Genomic DNA, 22,597 nt, shown 5'->3' with positions numbered 1-22,597 from the left:
TGGCCGCGGGTGGAAGCGATTCCACCCGCGGCTAGCAGGCACACATATCAGCTGTTGATAACAGCTGATATGTGCGCCGATCGCCGCCGCCCGCCGGCGGCAGGGGGCGGGGCTTACCGGAAAACGATCCATGACGTATCTAGTACGTCATGGGTCGTTAAGGGGTTAATCTCCTCCATGGAGCTTCACCGGGGTGGTCATGTTCGTTGCTTCTGTGGCGCCGACAACAGTGTGCTGACATCATCATGCTGCTGCACATCAGAGCAGGGGCTGACAAGCTCTCCTCTGCACTGCCCCAGTGCCGGAGCTCAGGTTTTCAAATGTTTTCACATCTGAAAGATGTGAATACTTTTGAATATTGGAAGCAAGGTGTGGCATTTGCCAGACAGGTCCGGGGGCCGCAGCAAAGCCGTTTAGCAGAGGCCATGGGCCGCATGTTGTGCAGGATTGTCCTAGACAATAGTTCTACATCTGTAATCAGGGTCTAAGATACAGAAGAGTTAAAAGCCAATGCCCATGCATGTGAAGGGGCACATCTTCATACCCGGGCCGCCATGGTCCCCTGAGCAACAATTGACAAGGGAGGTAGGGCTAGGAGGCACCAGCAGAGTAATACGCTACTGCTTTGTCCAAGGGAAACCTGATGATGCAAGCATACTGGATATCCAGAGAAGGCTGGATAATCAAGAATGTGCAATATATATATATGTGTGTGTGTGGAGGTCGCCTGAGTTATAGCTTGTTTGTTCAAACGTAATAGGCATATGTGTGTATAAATAATCAAGATGTAGTTGTATAATTATCTGTCTGTTCATGTAGCAATTGCACAGACATATAGTATAATTCAAAGTTGTATAATCATGAAGGAGTTAACCAAAAGATGATGAAGCCAGAATGTGAAGCTGTAAAAGTGTTATCAATAATGTTCACACAAAAGGAATGTAAGGGGGGCAGGCAATGTGATGTGAGAAATAGGGGAGTGAAAGCACTCCTTGTTAGCTTCAAGGTTATTCATGCTTACCTACTGTATAATTGGATCTATCGAATTAAACTAGCTCAGTTGATGATGCTGGCTGCAGAGAGAGCACCTCTGTGTGTTCTTTGTCTTATATACATTGATATATATTGGCACTGATATACAGCTAATACGGCACCGTCTCTGGATATCCCAAACGAAGGCTCCATTAGCAGTCTTCATTGCAAATTCCTCCCTTGACATACACATTATATATATATATATTATATATATATTATATATATATATATATATATATACACATATATACACACTCACATATATATGACATTACATATGTGTGTATATATGAACACTTAACTGTATACATATATTGCAGGTTGCAGTACAACATACACTTTCACAAAACTGGCATTGTTTCAGCTATTTTCTGCCCATTTAAAACTAATTATTCTTTGATATAGAAATGTATGGGCAAATAATTGTCAGATTACTATTATACCAAATATGAGACAACCCCTCCCCAATCTTGGTAAAGAAGGGAATTTTGTTTACTTACCGTAAATTCCTTTTCTTCTAGCTCCAATTGGGAGACCCAGACAATTGGGTGTATAGCTATTGCCTCTGGAGGCCACACAAAGTATTACACTTAAAAGTGTAAGGCCCCTCCCCTTCTGGCTATACACCCCCAGTGGGATCACTGGCTCACCAGTTTTAGTGCCAAAGCAAGAAGGAGGAAAGCCAATAACTGGTTTAAAGACCAATTCAATCCGAGGAAACATCGGAGAACTGAACCATACCACATGAACAACATGTGTACCCGAAAAAACAGAAAAACCCAGAGAAAACAGGGCGGGTGCTGGGTCTCCCAATTGGAGCTAGAAGAAAAGGAATTTACGGTAAGTAAACAAAATTCCCTTCTTCTTTTTCGCTCCTAATTGGGAGACCCAGACAATTGGGACGTCCAAAAGCAGTCCCTGGGTGGGTAAAAGAATACCTCGTGATAGGGCCGTCAAACAGCCCTTTCCTACAGGTGGGCAATTGCCGCCTGAAGGACTTATCTACCTAGGCTGGCGTCTGCCGAAGCGTAGGTATGCACCTGAAAATGCTTGGTAAAAGTATGCAGACCCAATCAGGTAGGTGCCTGACACACCTGCTGAGCCGTAGCCTGGTGCCGTAATGTCCAGGATGCACCCACGGCTCTGGTAGAATGGGCCTTCGGCCTTGAGAGAACCAGAAGCCCAGTAGAACTGTAGGTTTCAAGAATTGGTTCCTCGATCCCCCGAGCAAGGGTGGATTTGGAAGCTTGCGACTGTTTACGCCGACCAGCGACAAGGACAAAGAGTGCATCCGGGTGGCGCAGGAGCGCCATGCGGGAAGTAGAACCTGAGTGCTCTCACCAGAACCAACAGATGCAAATCTTTCTGAAATTGATGGACTGGACGAGGACACAAAGAAGGTGAGGTGATATCCTGATTGATATGAAAGTGGGATACCACCTTAGGGAGAAATTCCGGAACCGGACGCAGAACTACCCTGTCCTGGTGAAGGACCAGGAAGAGAGTTTGTATGAGAGCGTTGCTAGCTCGGAAACTCTCCTAAGAGACGAGACCGTTACTAGAAGGCCACTTCCCGTGAAAAGCGGGAAGGGAGACATCCTTCAAAGGCTCGAAAGGCGGCATCTGGAGAGCAATTAGAACCTTGTTCAGATCTCAGGGCTCTAACGGCCGCTTGTACGGAGTGCTGAGAAGACAAACTCCCCGTAGGAACGTGCGTACCTGAGGAAGTCGTCGTTTCTGAAAAAATACAGATAGCGCTGAGACTTGTCCCTAAAGGGAACTGAGCGACAACCCATTTTCCTACCTAGATTGCAGGAAGGAAGGAATCATAGACGATGCAACCGGCCAGGGAGAAACACCCTGCGCCGAGCACCGAGATAAGAATATCTTCCACGTCCTGTGGTCAATCTTGGCGGACGTTGGTATGCTAGCCTGTCTCATGGTGGCAACCACGTCCTGAGGTAATCCTGACGACACTAGGTTCCAGGACTCAATGCCACACCATCCGGTTGAGGGCCGTAGAATTCAAATGGAAGAATGGCCCTTGAGACAGCCAGTCTGATTGGTCTGGTAGTGCCCCCGGTTAGCCTACCGTGAGGCACCACAGAACCGAGTACCACAACATCCTCGGCCAATCTGCAGCGACGAGGATGGCGCGGCCGCAGTCGGTCTTGATCTAGCGCAGTACTCTGGGCAACAATGCCAGAGGTGGCACCTAAGGTAGCTGGAACTGCGACCAATGCTGAACTAAGGCGTTTGCCGCCAGAGCTCGATGATTGTGAAACCGTGCCATGAAGCTGGCACATTGTTGTTGTGCCGTGACGCCATTAGATCGACGTCCGGCCTCTGTCAGCGGCGCCAGATCTCCTGAAACCCGTCCGGGTGAGGAGACCATACTCTTTCGGCCACACCTCAGCGACTTAGGAAGTCAGCTTCCTAGTTTCCACACTTGGGATGTGAATTGTGGATATGGTGGATGCCGTGTCTTCCACCCACATCAGAACCTGCCGGACTTCCTGGAAGGCTTGCCGGTTGCGCGTTCTTCCTTGGTGGTTGATTTCAAGAACATTGATCTGAAGGGTGGACTCTTGCTGAGTCCACGTACCCTGAGCGCTGTAGTGGAGAAAAACTGCTCCCCACCCTGATAGACTCGCGTCTGTCGTAACTATCGCCCAGGATGGGGATAGGAAGGACCTTCTTTTTGACCAAGAGGTGGGAAGAAGCCACCACCGTAGAGATTCCTTGGCCGCCTGAGAAAGAACGACGACTCTGTTGAGGGACGTCGACTCCTCGTCCCATTGGCGGAGAATGTCCCATTGTAGTGGACGCAGTAAAACTGCGCGAAAGGAACTGCCTCCATTGCTACCATCTTACGTAGGAAGTGCATGAGGCGTCTCAATGTGTGCGACTGGTTCTTAAAGAAGAGCTTGCAGCCCGTAGTGAATGCTGTTTGTCTAGCGGAAGCTTCACTATCGCTGAGAGAGTAAGAAACTCTATGCCTAGATATGTTATCGATAGGGTCGGGGTCGGATCTGACTTTAAAAAGTTGATGATCCACCCAAAACTTTAGAGAGTCTCCAGCGCAACGTTCGGGCAGTGTTGGCATGTTTCCTAAGAGAGTGCCTTGACAAGTAGATCGTCTAAATACGGGATCACAGAGTGACCCTGAGAGTGCAGGACTGTGACTACTGCTGCCCTGACCTTGGCGAAGACCAGTGGGACTGTCGCTAGCCGGAAGGTAGAGCTACGAACAGAAGGTGTTCGTCTCCTATAACGAAGCGTAGAAACGCTAGTGCTCTGGATCAATCGGCACGTGTGGATAAGCATCCTTGATGCCTAATGATGCTAGGAAATATCCTTGGGACCTTGAGGCGATGACATGGCGGAGGGATTCCATCCGGAACCGCCTGGTGTCCACGAGCTTGCTGAGCATTTTTAGATCCAGAACGGGACGGAACGGCCCGTTGTTATAGGTACCGCAAAGAATTTGGGGTAAAAACCGTGACCTTGTTCCTGAAGAGGAACGGGGGTCATCACTCTTTCTGCCTATAGAGTGCACCCTGTTTGCAGAAGAGCAGCGGCTCGGCCGGGAGGTGGAGAAATTCTGAAGAATCGAGTTGGAGGACGAGAAGTGAGCTCTATCCTGTACCCGTGAGACAGAATGTCTCACACTCAATGGTCATTGACCTATGGCAGCTAAATATCGCCAAGGCGGGAGAGCCTGCTACCGACCGAGGCCGCAAGTCATGAGGAAGCCGCCTTGGAAGCGGGTTTTCAGACTGTCGCTTTTTTGGGCGTGACTGAGCCCGCTAAGAATCTGAGCTCCTCTGATCCTTTTGAGTCCACATTGGACGAGGAAAAAAGGGACCTGCCCGAGCCTCGAAAAGGCCGAAAACCCCGACTGCCTCTTGCTCTGTTGGGGTTTGTTGTGTCCGGGCTGAGGAAAGGATGAATCCTTACCCCTGGACTGTTTAATGGTTACCTTCACCAAACAGTCGGTCAGCAGAAAAAGGCAACTGGTTAGGCAACCTTTTTTTGGAAGCAGAATCTGCCTTCCATTCACTTAACGAGCAGACCAGGCTCTGCTTAAAAACACGGAGTAGCGGAGGCTACCGCCGCACGGTTCGCAGAGTCCAGGACAACCTGAATCGCGTAAGAAACAAATGCAGACATTTGAGAGGTTAAGGATGCCACCTGCGGCACAGATGTACGTGTAACCGTGTCAATCTGTGTAAGACAAGCTGAAATAGCTTGGAGTGCCCCAAGGGAGAGAATGCCGGAGCCAACAGCAGTTCCATCTCCCCCTGCAACTATGGATCTAGCTACAAGCCTGGAGATTGGAGGATGCCGCTTGGGACACTGGGTCCAGTCCCTGACCAAGTCAGGGGACAGGGATAACGTGTATCCCAAGCCGTTTGGAGAAGCGCATATCTGGATAAGCGTGGTGTTCCTGGACTGCCTCTCTGAAGGCAGAGTGGTCCAGAAAGAAGGGAATTTTGTTTACTTACCGTAAATTCCTTTTCTTCTAGCTCCAATTGGGAGACCCAGACAATTGGGGGTTTTCGGCTTTTTCGAGGCTCGGGCAGGTCCCATTTAAAGTGTAAGGCCCCTCCCCTTCTGGCTATACACCCCCAGTGGGATCACTGGCTCACCAGTTTTAGTGCCAAAGCAAGAAGGAGGAAAGCCAATAACTGGTTTAAAGACCAATTCAATCCGAGGAAACATCGGAGAACTGAACCATACCACATGAACAACATGTGTACCCGAAAAAACAGAAAAACCCCGAGAAAACAGGGCGGGTGCTGGGTCTCCCAATTGGAGCTAGAAGAAAAGGAATTTACGGTAAGTAAACAAAATTCCCTTCTTCTTTGTCGCTCCATTGGGAGACCCAGACAATTGGGATGTCCAAAAGCAATCCCTGGGTGGGTAAAAGAATACCTCATGATAGGGCCGTCAAACGGCCCTCTCCTACAGGTGGCCAACCGCCGCCTGAATGACTTATCTACCTAGGCTGGCGTCTGCCGAAGCGTAGGTATGCATCTGATAATGCTTGGTAAAAGTAAGTAGACTCGACCAGGTGGGTGCCTGACACACCTGCTGAGCCGTAGCCTGGTGCCGTAATGCCCAGGATGCACCCACGGCTCTGGTAGAATGGGCCTTCGGCCTTGAGAGAACCAGAAGCCCAGTAGACCTGTAGGTTTCAAGAATAGGTTCCTCGATCCCCCGAGCAAGGGTGGATCTGGAAGCTTGCGACTGTTTACGCCGACCAGCGACAAGGACAAAGAGTGCATCCGGGTGGCGCAGGAGCGCCATGCGGGAAGTAGAACCTGAGTGCTCTCACCAGAACCAACAGATGCAAATCTTTCTGAAATTGATGGACTGGACGAGGACACAAAGAAGGTGAGGTGATATCCTGATTGATATGAAAATGGGATACCACCTTAGGGAGAAATTCCGGAACCGGACGCAGAACTACCCTGTCCTGGTGAAGGACCAGGAAGAGAGTTTGTATAAGAGCGTTGCTAGCTCGGAAACTCTCCTAAGAGACGAGAACGTTAGTAGAAGGCCACTTCCCGTGAAAAACGGGAAGGGAGACATCCTTCAAAGGCTCGAAAGGCGGCATCTGGAGAGCAATTAGAACCTTGTTCAGATCTCAGGGCTCAAACAGCCGCTTGTACGGAGTGCTGAGAAGACAAACTCCCCGTAGGAACGTGCGTACCTGAGGAAGTCGTCGTTTCTGAAAAAAATACAGATAGCGCTGAGACTTGTCCCTAAAGGGAACTGAGCGACAACCCATTTTCCTACCTAGATTGCAGGAAGGAAGGAAACATAGACGATGCAACCGGCCAGGGAGAAACACCCTGCGCCGAGCACCGAGATAAGAACATCTTCCACGTCCTGTGGTCAATCTTGGCGGACGTTGGTATGCTAGCCTGTCTCATGGTGGCAACCACGTCCAGAGGTAATCCTAACGACACTAGGTTCCAGGACTCAATGCCACACCATCCGGTTGAGAGCCGTAGAATTCAAATGGAAGAATGGCCCTTGAGACAGCCAGTCTGATTGGTCTGGTAGTGCCCCCGGTTAGCCTACCGTGAGGCACCACAGAACCGAGTACCACAACATCCTCGGCCAATTTGTAGCGACGAGGATGGCGCGGCCGCAGTCGGTCTTGATCTAGCGCAGTACTCTGGGCAACAATGCCAGAGATGGCACCTAAGGGAGCTGGAACTGCGACCAATGCTGAACTAAGGCGTTTGCCGCCAGAGCTCGATGATTGTGAAACCGTGCCATGAAGCTGGCACATTGTTGTTGTGCCGTGACGCCATTAGATCGACGTCCGGCCTCTGTCAGCGGCGCCAGATCTCCTGAAACCCGTCCGGGTGAGGAGACCATACTCTTTCGGCCACACCTCAGCGACTTAGAAAGTCAGCTTCCTAGTTTCCACACTTGGGATGTGAATTGTGGATATGGTGGATGCCGTGTCATCCACCCACATCAAACCTGCCGGACTTCCTGGAAGGCTTGCCGGTTGCGCGTTCTTCCTTGGTGGTTGATGTATGCCACCGCTGTGGAGCTGTCCGACTGAAGTCGGATATGCTTGCTTCCCAATTGCTGTTGGAAGGTTTGTAGGGCAAGATACACTGCTCTGTGTCAAGAACATTGATCTGAAGAGTGGACTCTTGCTGAGTCCACGTACCCTGAGCGCTGTAGTGGAGAAAAACTGCTCCCCACCCTGATAGACTCGCGTCTGTCGTAACTATCGCCCAGGACGGGGATAGAAAGGACCTTCTTTTTGACCAAGAGGTGAGAAGAAGCCACCACCGTAGAGATTCCTTGGCCGCCTGAGAAAGAACGACGACTCTGTTGAGGGACGTCGACTCCTTGACCCATTGGCGGAGAATGTCCCATTGTAGTGGACGCAGTAAAACTGCGCGAAAGGAACTGCCTCCATTGCTACCATTTTACGTAGGAAGTGCATGAGGCGTCTCAATGTGTGCGACTGGTTCTTAAAGAAGAGCTTGCAGCCCGTAGGAATGCTGTTTGTCTAGCGGCAGCTTCACTATCGCTGAGAGAGTAAGAAACTCTATGCCTAGATATGTTATCGATAGGGTCGGGGTCGGATCTGACTTTAAAAAGTTGATGATCCACCCAAAACTCTAGAGAGTCTCCAGCGCAACGTTCGGGCAGAGTTGGCATGTTTCCTAAGAGAGTGCCTTGACAAGTAGATCGTCTAAATACGGGACCACAGAGTGACCCTGAGAGTGCAGGACTGTGACTACTGCTGCCCTGACCTTGGCGAAGACCAGTTGGACTGTCGCTAGCCGGAAGGTAGAGCTACGAACAGAAGGTGTTCGTTTCCTATAACGAAGCGTAGAAACGCTAGTGCTCTGGATCAATCGGCACGTGTGGATAAGCATCCTTGATGCCTAACGATGCTAGGAAATATCCTTGGGACCTTGAGGCGATGACATGGCGGAGGGATTCCATCCGGAACCGCCTGGTGTCCACGAGCTTGCTGAGCATTTTTAGATCCAGAACGGGACGGAACGGCCCGTTGTTATAGGTACCGCAAAGAATTTGGGGTAAACCGTGACCTTGTTCCTGAAGAGGAACGGGGGACATCACTCTTTCTGTCTATAGAGTGCACCCTGTTTGCAGAAGAGCAGCGGCCCGGCCGGGAGGTGTCATTGACCTATGGCAGCTAAATATCGCCAAGGCGGGAGAGCCTGCTACCGACCGAGGCCGCAAGTCATGAGGACGCCGCCTTGGAAGCGGGTTTTCAGACTGTCGCTTTTTTTGGGCGAGACTGAGCCCGCTAAGAATCTTAGCTCCTCTAATCCTTTTGAGTCCACATTGGACGAGGAAAAATGGGACCTGCCCGAGCCTCGAAAAAGCCGAAAACCCCGACTGCCTCTTGCTCTGTTGGGGTTTGTTGTGTCCGGGCTGAGGAAAGGATGAATCCTTACCTCTGGACTGTTTAATGGTTACATCCAACGCTCACCAAACAGTCGGTCAGCAGAAAAAGGCAACTGGTTAGGCAACCTTTTTTGGAAGCAGATCTGCCTTCCATTCACTTAACGCGTAGACCAGGCTCTGCTTAAAAACACGGAGTAGCGGAGGCTACCGCCGCACGGTTCGCAGAGTCCAGGACAACCTGAATCGCGTAAGAAACAAATGCAGACATTTGAGAGGTTAAGGATGCCACCTGCGGCACAGATGTACGTGTAACCGTATCAATCTGTGTAAGGCAAGCTGAAATAGCTTGGAGTGCCCCAAGGGAGAGAATGCCGGAGCCAACGCCGACAGCCTCATAGATGGCTTTCGACCAGAGATCCATCTGTCTGTCAGCAGCATCTTTGATTTTGCAGTTCCATCTCCCACTGCAACTATGGATCTAGCTACAAGCCTAGAGATTGGAGGATGCCGCTCGGGACATTGGGTCCAGTCCTTGACCAAGTCAGGGGACAGGGATAACATGTATCCTAAGCCGTTTGGGGAAGCGCATATCTGGATAAGCGTGGTGTTCCTGGACTGCCTCTCTGAAGGCAGAGTGGTCCAGAAAAATACGTGAAGCTGACTCCTCCACTGGAGGAGCTGTGAGAAATAACCCACATTCTATAGATGGACGCTATAAGATTATTTACTATGGCGTCACAATCAGGTGTATCCAGATTGAGAGCGGTCTCAGGATCAGAATCCTGAGCCGCTACTTCCGCCTCATTACACAGCGAGTCCTTCTGTTAGGACCCTGAGAAACCGAGGCCGCTGATAGCGAGCCCACTTAGGCTGTCTGGGACTGACGTCCTTGCAGAGCCGTGACTCTGGGATGCGTGTGACATTCCCGGAGCTGTTAGTTATTCACACTGAGGGGGGCCATGGATCAGTGATTCAACAGTGCCCATATTGTGAGAGACATGTCCGGACTGCTAGGCTTCTAGTATCATAGCCATAGTCTCAGAAAAACTGTCAGTAAATACTGCAGACACCGTCCTCATCCCCTGGCCATTAGTGCATATAATGGGAGTCTATGTGACTTGCCGGCCGTATAGCCGTACATGCTGTACCAGCTGTATAGAAAAACATGTGGTTCTGCACTTTTGTTTTACACAGAGAATATGCTGATAACTCCTCCGCCTAATCCAGGAGGGTATATACAACGTGCGACCAAACAGTGCAATGTATATAGTACAAGCATATCTATAAGTGCACTTCTGCACTAGTGGGGTTAGCACCACAGGTGCTGCTTAACGCCTGTTACAGCGATTGTGTGACTATCAGAATGCCAGGGTCTTCCACACTTGTTTCTGTATCGTACAGAAACTGCACTAATGGCTGCCAGCGTCCTTGTAGAGAAGGAAGCCGTGGGCGTGCCTGAGAAAGTGCGGGAATCCGGATTCACAGTGCACACAGTGAGAGGGGTGGAGTATGCAAAACATACTCCAGCTCTCAGCGCTGCTCTATGCAGCGTCACGCCCCTACCCTGACTGTCAGGGCTGTGGGCGGTAACGAAGGGAGACTAGGCCCAGAAGCCGGGGACTCGAGTTAACAGCGCGGCCGCCGTAAAAGCGCGGGCCGCGCTGAAGTCCCCGGCGCACCACAAGTGCCAGCCGCGCCGCCGTTCCAGCGGCCGGCGCGACCGATTCATAAAAGTGGCCAGCGTCCCGCCCCTCTCCTGACTGGCAGGTCTGGGGGCGGGAACGAACGGAAGCAGGCCGCAAAAGCCGGGGACTCTAGTTATCAGCGCGGCCGCCGTAAAAGCGCGGGCCGCGCTGAAGTCCCCGGCGCACCACAAGTGCCAGCCGCGCCGCTGCCAGCGGCCGGCGCGACCGATTACTGGAAGCGGCCAGCGTCCCGCCCCTCTCCTGACTGGCAGGTTTGGGGGCGGGAACGAACGGAAACAGGCCGCAAAAGCCGGGGACTCTAGTTATCAGCGCGGCCGCCGTAAAAGCGCAGGCCGCGCTGAAGTCCCCGGCGCACTACAAGTGCCAGCCGCGCCGCAGTCCCAGCGGCCGGCGCGACCAGTTCCCATAAATGAGCCTGCTTCAGCGAGGCTGAATGAGGCCATGGCACAGGCGCCGCAGCGCTGATGTCCCCTGGCGCACTACAACACCCAGCATGCTGCGGTGTGAGCGCCAAATGCACGGGGACACAGAGTACCTTGAGGAAGCAGGGCCATGTCCCTGATGTACTCCGCTCCATCCAGCATCTTCTCCAGGGGCTGTAGATGGAGCACGGTCTCAGTGCCTGGAGACCGGTAAATCCCACTTCACCCAGAGCCCTGTAAAAAGGGATGGGGAAGGAATCAGCATGTGGGCTCCTGCCGCCGTACCCGCAATGGGTACCTCAACCTTACAAACACCTCCGACACAGTGGGGTGAGAAGGGAGCATGCTGGGGACACTATATGTGTCCTCTTTTCTTCCATCCGACATAGTCAGCAGCTGCTGCTGACTAAAAAGTGGAGCTATGCGTGGATGTGTTGCCTCCTTCGCACAAAGCACAAAACTGGTGAGCCAGTGATCCCACTGGGGGTGTATAGCCAGAAGGGGAGGGGCCTTACACTTTAAATGGGACCTGCCCGAGCCTCGAAAAAGCCGAAAACCCCCAATTGTCTGGGTCTCCCAATGGAGCGACAAAGAAAATACGTGAAGCTGACTCCTCCACTGGAGGAGCTGTGAGAAATAACCCACATTCTAAAGATGGACGCTATAAGATTATTTACTATGGCGTCACGATCAGGTGTATCCAGATTGAGAGCGGTCTCAGGATCAGAATCCTGAGCCGCTACTTCCGCCTCATTACACAGCGAGTCCTTCTGCTAGGACCCTGATGAAACCGAGGCCGCTCATAGTGAGCCCGCTTAGGCTGTCTGGGACTGACGTCCGTGCAGAGCCGTGACTCTGGGATGCGTGTGACATTCCCGGAGCTGTTAGTTGTTCACACTGAGGGGGGCCATGGATCAATGATTCAACAGTGCCCATATTGTGAGAGACATGTCCGGACTGCTAGGCTTCTAGTATCATAGCCATAGTCTCAGAAAAACTGTCAGTAAATACTGCAGACACCGTCCTCATCCCCTGGCCGTTAGTGCATACAATGGGAGTCTATGTAACCTGCCGGCCGTATAGCCGTACATGCTGTACCAGCTGTATAGAAAAACATGTGGTTCTGCACCTTTGTTTTACACAGAGAATATGCTGATAACTCCTCCGCATAATCCAGGAGGGTATATACAACGTGCGACCAAACAGTGCAATGTATATAGTACAAGCATATCTATAAGTGCACTTCTGCACTAGTGGGGTTAGCACCACAGGTGCTGCTTAACGCCTGTTGCAGCGATTGTGTGACTATCAGAATGCCAGGGTCTTCCACACTTGTCTCTGTATCGTACAGAAACTGACACTAATGGCTGCCGGCGTCCTTGTAGAGAAGGAAGCCGTGGGCGTGCCTGAGAAAGTGCGGGAATCCGGATTCACAGTGCACACAGTGAGAGGGGTGGAGTATGCAAAACATACTCCAGCTCTCAGCGCTGCTGTGCTATGCAGCGTCACGCCCCTACCCTGACTGTCAGGGTTGTGGGCGGTAACGAAGGGAGACTAGGCCCAGAAGCCGGGGACTCGAGTTAACAGCGCGGCCGCCGTAAAAGCGCGGGCCGCGCTGAAGTCCCCGGCGCACCACAAGTGCCAGCCGCGCCGCAGTCCCAGCGGCCGGCGCGACCGATTCCTAGAAGTGGCCAGCGTCCCGCCCCTCTCCTGACTGGCAGGTCTGGGGGCGGGAACGAACGGAAGCAGGCCGCAAAAGCCGGGGACTCTAGTTATCAGCGCGGCCGCCGTAAAAGCGCGGGCCGCGCTGAAGTCCCCGGCGCACCACAAGTGCCAGCCGCGCCGCAGTCCCAGCGGCCGGCGCGACCGATTCCTAGAAGTGGCCAGCGTCCCGCCCCTCTCCTGACTGGCAGGTCTGGGGGCGGGAACGAACGGAAGCAGGCCGCAAAAGCCGGGGACTCTAGTTATCAGCGCGGCCGCCGTAAAAGCGCAGGCCGCGCTGAAGTCCCCGGCGCACTACAAGTGCCAGCCGCGCCGCAGTCCCAGCGGCCGGCGCGACCAATTCCCATAAGTGAGCCTGCTTCAGCGAAGCTGAATGAGGCCATGGCACAGGCGCCGCAGCGCTGATGTCCCCCGGCGCACTACAACACCCAGCATGCTGCGGTGTGAGCGCCAAATGCACGGGGACACAGAGTACCTTGAGGAAGCAGGGCCATGTCCCTGATGTACTCCGCTCCATCCAGCATCTTCTCCAGGGGCTGTAGATGGAGCACGGTCTCAGTGCCTGGAGACCGGTAAATCCCACTTCACCCAGAGCCCTGTAAAAAGGGATGGGGAAGGAATCAGCATGTGGGCTCCTGCCGCCGTACCCGCAATGGGTACCTCAACCTTACAAACACCTCCGACATACAGTGGGGTGAGAAGGGAGCATGCTGGGAGCCCTTAGTATGGGCCCTCTTTTCTTCCATCCGACATAGTCAGCAGCTGCTGCTGACTAAAAAGTGGAGCTATGCGTGGATGTGTTGCCTCCTTCGCACAAAGCACAAAACTGGTGAGCCAGTGATCCCACTGGGGGTGTATAGCCAGAAGGGGAGGGGCCTTACACTTTTAAGTGTAATACTTTGTGTGGCCTCCAGAGGCAATAGCTATACACCCAATTGTCTGGGTCTCCCAATTAGGAGCGAAAAAGAAAACACAACTACAGGCCGTGGTAGATGGACATTTATTCCGCCACCCTCCTCAGTCTGGCATTGCCCAGCAGTCACCCGGTACATTATGTACATGTACAATAATAAGAAGAGATGGCATCATTCCAGTCTCCGAAAAGTCCATTAGTGTAGTCCTTCAACTGGTAGGCCACCCCAGAGTTAAAGCTGCGGTTGTTGCCCGTCTTGCCGGCTTTACTCCACACTTTCAGGGTGCAGCGGTTTGCAACCACCAAGGATGAAATCTTGTTTCCCCATCCTAGTGGCATGTACGGGAAGTCGTCTCCATTCTTGGCATCAAGGAAGGCTCCTCCACAGGACTGGTCAAAGTAGATATTGCTGTGTTCAAACATTCGGGTACAGAGCTTCTCCCCCTCATCGTTTAGGAGGTTGGCTGCTGAGGGGCACTCGGCCAGGAGCCCCACAAAGAAGAAAGGCAGCAGGAGCACAGAGCAGAGCAGCTTCATGGTAGTGGTGTCACAAATCTGACTACCAGCGTGGCATCTATGATATTTATATACTTCACTTCTGTTTGAGGAGCCGGCCAAGGTTGTGGGTGATATGGATGACCTGCCGAATCAGAGGTCATGCTATAGGAGAATATTTGGGAGAGAAAACATATGGAGTCTAGATGGGGAGGAGGATTCAGGTGCGTCCATTCCCACACCGTGTTTACCCTAAGAGTTCATGTGCTGCCTCTTGTGTTTGAGGATCTCAGTTGGCGTCAGAACCAAATCCTTGTCACACACATCACAGTGATACGTCTTGTGCAGAGAGGTCACTGACGACATATTGGCTTCTGGGTCTTCCACTTCTATGGAGAAAAAAAAATAAAAAATGTATTACAATATCCACTCTTTACAGTAAATATCTCCCCCTGGAAGCCATGCCAATAATATTTTAAGGTATTTTAAAACATTAATGGGGTTGTCCAACACGGATAGTTGTAGAGCAATAAACGGAGGTGCAGTCACCTTCCAACCCAGGCCGCTCTAGAGGTCTCTGGAAGTCAAAAGGACTACTAAAAGAGCACATCATCAGAAAAACCACCAATGATGTGCGCTTCTAATCACATGACCGCTGCAGCTAATCACAGGCTGCAGCTGTTCTGTTTACTTCTGAAGGCCTCCTTCAAACATTCATGTCTCCGTTACGTGTGACGTCTGTTTTCACACGTACCGGAGACATGGACTCATGTTAGGCAATAAAATGTAATGGCCTTGGTCACATATCCATGTTTTCACACAGACCATGTGTCTGTATGTAGCAGACACGTGTGTGTACTCCACACAGCAACATATCCGTTTTCTGCCTGCAGCATGTGTGTCACACGGAGCGCACATGGATGTGATCAGTCAGTGTGACACGTACCGGAGGAAACACAGGTCATATAATAAAGAATATTTATACTTACCTGTCTCCGGCGCTGTCGTTTCTGCCTCTGCTGTTGCTTTCGGGTCTGCTCATTATGCTCATGCATATTCACTGCATTCACCGCAGACCCGGAAGTAACAGCAGCACCAGAGACAGGCAAGTATACCAGCCCATGCTGTCCGTGTGCTATCCAGATGTTACACGGAGAGCAAAGGGCAGCACACATAGAACACATGCACAGACACATATATGCACCTTCACCACGGATCGTACAAAACGTTTGTGCCTTGCACGGACATGTGAAGAGGCCAAACTGAGCAGACATCACTTACAAAGCTAATACCAACCCCTGAAGTCGCCAGTGCTGGATCCACAGGGTTGCTGGAACGGGAGTTTTATCTGTCTAAATATTTAGTGTTTTGTTTAATTTAGTTTTTTTGTTTTATTTTGGGGTTTTTGGGTTTTTGTTTTTTTACACTTTTTAGCCACCCCCTACTTTTTATTTTTACATTTGCCAAGTTTTGCTTTGACCTATTTGCACATACCGTTCCTACCCACATTTCAAAAGTGGCAAGAGCGGCATAAAATCATATTTTTTTTTGATGTACAACAAAATGTGCAACTTTGAGACCAAGAACCTGGAGCAAAATATTTTATAAATCTGCCCATGTTTTTTTTGTTTTTTTGTTTGTTTTTTTAACATCCCAAATTATGTCAAATACCTAATAAAAAAAATTACGCAGTAATGGGGGGCTCTGACATCGCTGACAAACGTCATGCCCTTTCTTAGATTTGGTTGGCAGCGCCTTGTAACGTACCCTGAGAAGCCGCCTCGTCTGCGCAGCTGTTCTGATGGGCGATCCGTTCCAAGGGGGTGAATGGCATGTAGAGACCGCAGCGGGGACAGGTCCAGAACGAGCGCAGGCAGTCACTGTAGAAATCTGTGTCATCCTAACAAAACATGTAATCACAGTAACATACACAGATTATAAAAACACCAAACACATCCTATACTTTTACATTATGGAGTTTACATACAAACCTTCTGTACACATGAGCCAAATAGTGACAGCCAAGGACATAACTAGAAAATAATGGGCTTCGTTGTAAACTTTTGGAAAAGTCTCTTAAAGGGGTTGTCCAGTGAAAACATGTTATCACCTATTGTATTCTATAGGTAATAAAATATAATAAATAATGCTACTAATAAATAATAAAATATGCTACTGGGACCATGTGGCCCGTCGTGTTGGGGGTCTGTACAATTGCATCCTGTGTACGGCCCACAACCAGTAAGGATTTAAGTATTTTGTAACCATAGAGAGACTCTCGCTTACCCGTAAACAGTTATAGGTCAGAAAGCTCGTCACGCTGTATCCTCCTTTCTCCGGATCTGGCTTCATCTCCTCGCTGCTGAACAAGCCCTTTAAGTTGTGACTATCGGTGATTGTTTGGGGCCCCACATAAAGGTTCTGCGCTTCTAAAACTGCAAGACGTCTCATGCTGTACGTTACCTGCAGAGGAATCAGACGGGAGCGGAAATGGGGAAAATTGTAAAAAAAAACAGAGTATAATACAAGAAGAAAAGCAAGCGCCTCCACTCAGCAACATGCTATATAGAGGAGTGGAGTTTGTCATTTACCTGTAACGGGTTTTTACCTTTATTGTATGGAAAAATGCTAAAGGGCCTCGCCCCTTTGGTGCGGACAATGGTGACAGCGTACAGCAATTCTGACTCCGCAGCGCCCAAAACGACGCTGACGTATTTACCATTCACCCTCCCCGGATACCGCTGAGAACCAATTTTGTGTAAAGTTTGACAAAGGTCGACGTCACAACAATGACTCCACAAAACTAATGTACGATAGAAATAAAAGTTTGCACCCTTGTAATTTACCGTATTTTTCAGATTATAAGACAGATTTTTCCTCCCAAAAATTTGGGAATAAAATAAGGGGTGCGTCTTATAAGCCAAATGTAACTTAACGGGGAAGGTGGTGGATAAGGGTCACAGGAGGTAGGGGCGGTGCGCTGTGCTGCGGGGGTGAAATGTTGATGGTGAGGGCTTCAAATAATGGCGCCCCGAGTCGACGCGTGCACAAATGGTGTTCTCGGCGCAAGATCTCATCTGCATACGCGTCGTCTCCAACCCATCATTCTTCCAGCATCGGACTTAAGGAAAATTGCGCACGGAAGTGGCGTGTGTGCAGATGAGATCTCGTTTTGTCAATGAGCAGATAGCTTAATCTGCGCATGCGCCGACTCCGGATGCCATTTCTTTGAAGTCCGCACCGCCGACAGTTTCCAGATATTTCTCCTGCCTCACAGCACCCGCAGTTAGCATACGGGAAACCCGCCATACCACCTGGAGTATCGCCCCTGCTTCCTGTGACCTCACCCCACCACCGCTGCTGCCCCCCCCTACAGTAAGACACCACCGGATTATAAGACAGACCCCATATTTATTTAGTTTTTGTTGTTTTTTTTCCCCTCTAAATTTGGGGTGCATCTTATAATCCAGTTCGTCTTATAAAATGAAAAGTACGGTACATACAGTACAGACCAAAAGTTTGGACACACCTTCTCATCTCTAGAACAACTGTTAAGAGGAGACTTTGTGCAGCAGGCCTTCATGGTAAAATAGCTGCTAGGAAACCACTGCTAAGGACAGGCAACAAGCAGAAGAGACTTGTTTGGGCTAAAGAACACAAGGAATGGACATTAGACCAGTGGAAATCTGTGCTTTGGTCTGATGAGTCCAAATTTGAGATCTTTGGATCCAACCACCGTGTCTTTGTAGAAAAGGTGAACGGATGGACTCTACATGGCTGGTTCCCCCCGTGAAGCATGGAGGAGGAGGTGTGATGGTGTGGGGGGGCTTTGCTGGTGACACTGTTGGGGATTTATTCAAAATTGAAGGCATACAGAACCAGCATGGCTACCACAGCATCTTGCAGCGGCATGCTATTCCATCCGGTTTGCGTTTAGTTGGACCATCATTTATTTTTCAACAGGACAATGACCCCAAACACACCTCCAGGCTGTGTAAGGGCTATGTGACTAAGAAGGAGAGTGATGGGGTGCTACGCCAGATGACCTGGTCTCCACTGTCACCAGACCTGAACCCAATCGAGGTGGTTTGGGGTGAGCTGGACCGCAGAGTGAAGGCAAAAGGGCCAACAAGTGCTAAGCATCTCTGGGAACTCCTTCAAGACTGTTGGAAAACCATTTCCGGTGACTACCTCTTGAATCTCATCAAGAGAATGCCAAGAGTGTGCAACGCAGTAATCAAAGCAAAAGGTGGCTACTTTGAAGAACCTAGAATATAAGACATATTTTCAGTTGTTTCACACTTTTTTGTTAAGTATTTCATTCCACATGTGTTAATTCATAGTTTTGATGCCTTCAATGTGAATCTACAATTTTCAGAGTACTGAAAATAAAGAAAACTCTTTGAATGAGAAAGTGTGTCCAAACTTTTGGTCTGTACTGTATCTCTAAGTGACGGTTCTTTTTTCTATTGAATATAAAGGACTGGGACCTGATTCGGGCACCTACACTCCTGCGAGTGCCGGATTTACTTTCTACATCAGTAGAGCTAATGGCAGGAACATAAACTAGGAAAAGCTGGAGTTTGGAAGCCACTTATAAGCATTTTTTTATTTTAGTTTTTTATTGGCATGAAGATAAATGAATCCTCTAATAAAGGGATTTACAAAGCTTCATAACTTTCCATGCTGGATACAATTTATACAAACAATGAAAGTTTAGATATTCTCTAAATTGGAAAGGGATAATGCAATTTATTTTTTTTTTGAGGGGGGGGTATTTTTTATTTTACTCACTTTTAGGGTAGGACACACGGCAAGTAAAACTGGCCAAGTGGAATACAATAAAAAAAAATTAAGAAAAAAAAAAAAAAATCGCATTCTACTTGGACCCATATTACTCTATGGAGCCATTCCCATCTGCGATTATTTTCTCAGCCCTAATCGGACCAAGAAAACAATCGCAGCATGCTGCAGGTGGAATGTGATCTGTATTAACTCGCACCCATACAAGTCTATGGGTGCAAGTGAAACATCGAACTGCACTTGGATGACACCGGAGTGCAGTGCGATAATTACATCAGCTGACAATGGACGAGATGGGGGGATTAATCTCTCCCTCTCCTCTGCAGCTGTGATCTGATCGCAGGATCGCATCACAGTGGCATGACACTCGGCTCACGCTGACAGCAGAGCAGGAGACAAGACTCTTTAGCATATTGCATCCAATGCACTTGCATCACATGCCATACACTAGTGTGACCCCATCCTTATAGAGCTATAAATTCCACAGAGCTTTACAGATGCGATCGTCATTTCATCTTGACAATCTGACTGATATTTCCTTGAGTGATTTGCACTAATACCCAAGTTCAGCCAAGACATCTACAGGACAGGTCTACTGTACTCACCGGACACACGAGACCGGAGGAAATCATCAGATCGCCCCTCACCTCTGTGCGGACAAACTCCACGAGCCGTCGGCCTAAGTCATCGATCTCTCGTCTCCTCCTCCGGCTGTCATCCTCCTCGGGGTCTCGGCTGCTTGATGATGTTCTCTCCAGCCGGGAGCGGAGTACCTTCTCCCATGCCAGTCGCACACGGACAGCCTCGGAGATGAGATGAAGGGCTCCTTCTGGGTCTTCCAGGTTCATCTCCATCCAGCCATCACATACGATGCGGCAACAGTCAGCATTAGTGTCCAGGCAGCGGGCCAAGAGGAGAAGACCCTGAGTCCACAATATATAGTCAAATATATAAATTGTATTAAGACAACCCCTTTAAGATGTGACGTTGCTTTAAAAATCTCCTACTGTTTTGTGTCTGCAGCTTCTATGCCTTAGGACTCACCTGCAGAGCTGGCAATCTAACGCAGTTCACCAAATACGGTTTGTTTGTCTCCAGAAGTGACACAAAACCCACAATTTGGTGCTTGCTGCTGCGTCCCTTCTTTCTTGAGTCTATGGTAAGAAAACAAAATAAGCACTATAGAATTCACACCCTATATAATTTCTTAGTTCTTTAGTTTTGGAAAATCCCTGACAATAAGCTTCAGTTTGTATAAAAGAAAAAAAACTGGGCTTAACTCACCCTCCCCCGGTCTAGTCTCTCTTGCTATTCCCAGTGTCTGTTATTGTCAACAGCTCCACAGGAAGTAACTGAGGTCAGCAGCTCTGACTGGCAGGTCACTAATTGGCTGCAGCACTATCAATGTAGCATGAGCGCTGCTGACAATCACAGACACCGGGAGTAGCAGTTGAGACTCAGCACTGGACCATGGGATGGTGAGTAAAGCTCAGTTTGTTTTTTAAATAGTCTGCAAAACCCTTTGTTTTATTGCATCCCTTGGAATTGGTGTAAGTCAATGCATCCCTGCTCCGAAAGAACCATGTTAGGAATTATAAAGACAGTTGCAAAACTTTTTCGAGGGAGGAAAAAATGAATGTCGAAGAAGAACTATAATCCATAACTTTTATTATACAGCTCCTCCGGCATATCCTTCTCCATCCGAATTGCCTCTATCTCTGCACAAAAGACTTATCCTTATTTCCAGATCTTTTATTTCAACCACTCTGAGTCCCTTTAAACTCTAAAACCCACATGCTGCATGAAATACATGACAATGTATAGAAACTGGGATACGACCTGTGGGAGCGGCCTCTTCTCGGTCGCCCTCTACTTGAAGAAGCTCGGGATTACTGGAGAAGACGGAGGTCGGGTGCAGAACAATTCCCTGCTTAGTCCTCGTATGAAAAACCTGGAACAAAGTAAAAAAAAAAAAAAAAAAACTATATTATAATATTATATACTGGCTGTATTACCCAGTGTTGCCGGGGTTAATAACTATTCTTAACTATCATAACAAAATAACATGCATTAACCAAAGAAGGGAATTTTGTTTACTTACCGTAAATTCCTTTTCTTCTAGCTCCAATTGGGAGACCCAGACAATTGGGTGTATAGCTATTGCCTCTGGAGGCCACACAAAGTATTACACTTAAAAGTGTAAGGCCCCTCCCCTTCTGGCTATACACCCCCAGTGGGATCACTGGCTCACCAGTTTTAGTGCCAAAGCAAGAAGGAGGAAAGCCAATAACTGGTTTAAAGACCAATTCAATCCGAGGAAACATCGGAGAACTGAACCATACCACATGAACAACATGTGTACCCGAAAAAACAGAAAAACCCAGAGAAAACAGGGCGGGTGCTGGGTCTCCCAATTGGAGCTAGAAGAAAAGGAATTTACGGTAAGTAAACAAAATTCCCTTCTTCTTTGTCGCTCCATTGGGAGACCCAGACAATTGGGATGTCCAAAAGCAATCCCTGGGTGGGTAAAAGAATACCTCATGATAGGGCCGTCAAACGGCCCTCTCCTACAGGTGGCCAACCGCCGCCTGAATGACTTATCTACCTAGGCTGGCGTCTGCCGAAGCGTAGGTATGCATCTGATAATGCTTGGTAAAAGTAAGTAGACTCGACCAGGTGGGTGCCTGACACACCTGCTGAGCCGTAGCCTGGTGCCGTAATGCCCAGGATGCACCCACGGCTCTGGTAGAATGGGCCTTCGGCCTTGAGAGAACCAGAAGCCCAGTAGAACTGTAGGTTTCAAGAATTGGTTCCTCGATCCCCCGAGCAAGGGTGGATTTGGAAGCTTGCGACTGTTTACGCCGACCAGCGACAAGGACAAAGAGTGCATCCGGGTGGCGCAGGAGCGCCATGCGGGAAGTAGAACCTGAGTGCTCTCACCAGAACCAACAGATGCAAATCTTTCTGAAATTGATGGACTGGACGAGGACACAAAGAAGGTGAGGTGATATCCTGATTGATATGAAAATGGGATACCACCTTAGGGAGAAATTCCGGAACCGGACGCAGAACTACCCTGTCCTGGTGAAGGACCAGGAAGGGAGTTTGTATGAGAGCGTTGCTAGCTCGGAAACTCTCCTAAGAGACGAGACCGTTACTAGAAGGCCACTTCCCGTGAAAAACGGGAAGGGAGACATCCTTCAAAGGCTCGAAAGGCGGCATCTGGAGAGCAATTAGAACCTTGTTCAGATCTCAGGGCTCTAACGGCCGCTTGTACGGAGTGCTGAGAAGACAAACTCCCCGTAGGAACGTGCGTACCTGAGGAAGTCGTCGTTTCTGAAAAAATACAGATAGCGCTGAGACTTGTCCCTAAAGGGAACTGAGCGACAACCCATTTTCCTACCTAGATTGCAGGAAGGAAGGAAACATAGACGATGCAACCGGCCAGGGAGAAACACCCTGCGCCGAGCACCGAGATAAGAACATCTTCCACGTCCTGTGGTCAATCTTGGCGGACGTTGGTATGCTAGCCTGTCTCATGGTGGCAACCACGTCCTGAGGTAATCCTGACGACACTAGGT

General features: G+C 49.6%; 1 protein-coding gene and 1 pseudogene across 1 annotated transcript in view; both read right to left on the bottom strand.

Annotated features, from left to right (window-relative positions):
- Positions 1-13,856: 13,856 nt before the first annotated feature.
- Positions 13,857-14,255, bottom strand: LOC142251806 (syncollin pseudogene; annotated as a pseudogene).
- Positions 14,253-22,597, bottom strand: part of DHX34 (DExH-box helicase 34) — a 73,813-nt gene continuing 65,468 nt past the window's right edge. Inside the window, exons 12-17 of the mRNA XM_075323670.1 lie at positions 20,856-20,967; positions 20,061-20,170; positions 19,664-19,939; positions 16,500-16,676; positions 15,981-16,113; positions 14,253-14,602 (exon numbers count right to left, since the gene is read on the bottom strand). Of these exons, the coding sequence (XP_075179785.1) occupies positions 14,466-14,602; positions 15,981-16,113; positions 16,500-16,676; positions 19,664-19,939; positions 20,061-20,170; positions 20,856-20,967 (945 nt within the window). The 3' untranslated portion in view covers positions 14,253-14,465. The remainder of the gene's footprint in view (positions 14,603-15,980; positions 16,114-16,499; positions 16,677-19,663; positions 19,940-20,060; positions 20,171-20,855; positions 20,968-22,597) is intronic.

Source organism: Anomaloglossus baeobatrachus, chromosome 9 (genome assembly GCF_048569485.1).
Source record: "Anomaloglossus baeobatrachus isolate aAnoBae1 chromosome 9, aAnoBae1.hap1, whole genome shotgun sequence".
NCBI lineage: Eukaryota > Metazoa > Chordata > Amphibia > Anura > Aromobatidae > Anomaloglossus > Anomaloglossus baeobatrachus.
Note: the sequence above shows the minus strand (reverse complement) of the source record. Positions and strands in the feature narration are given on the sequence as shown.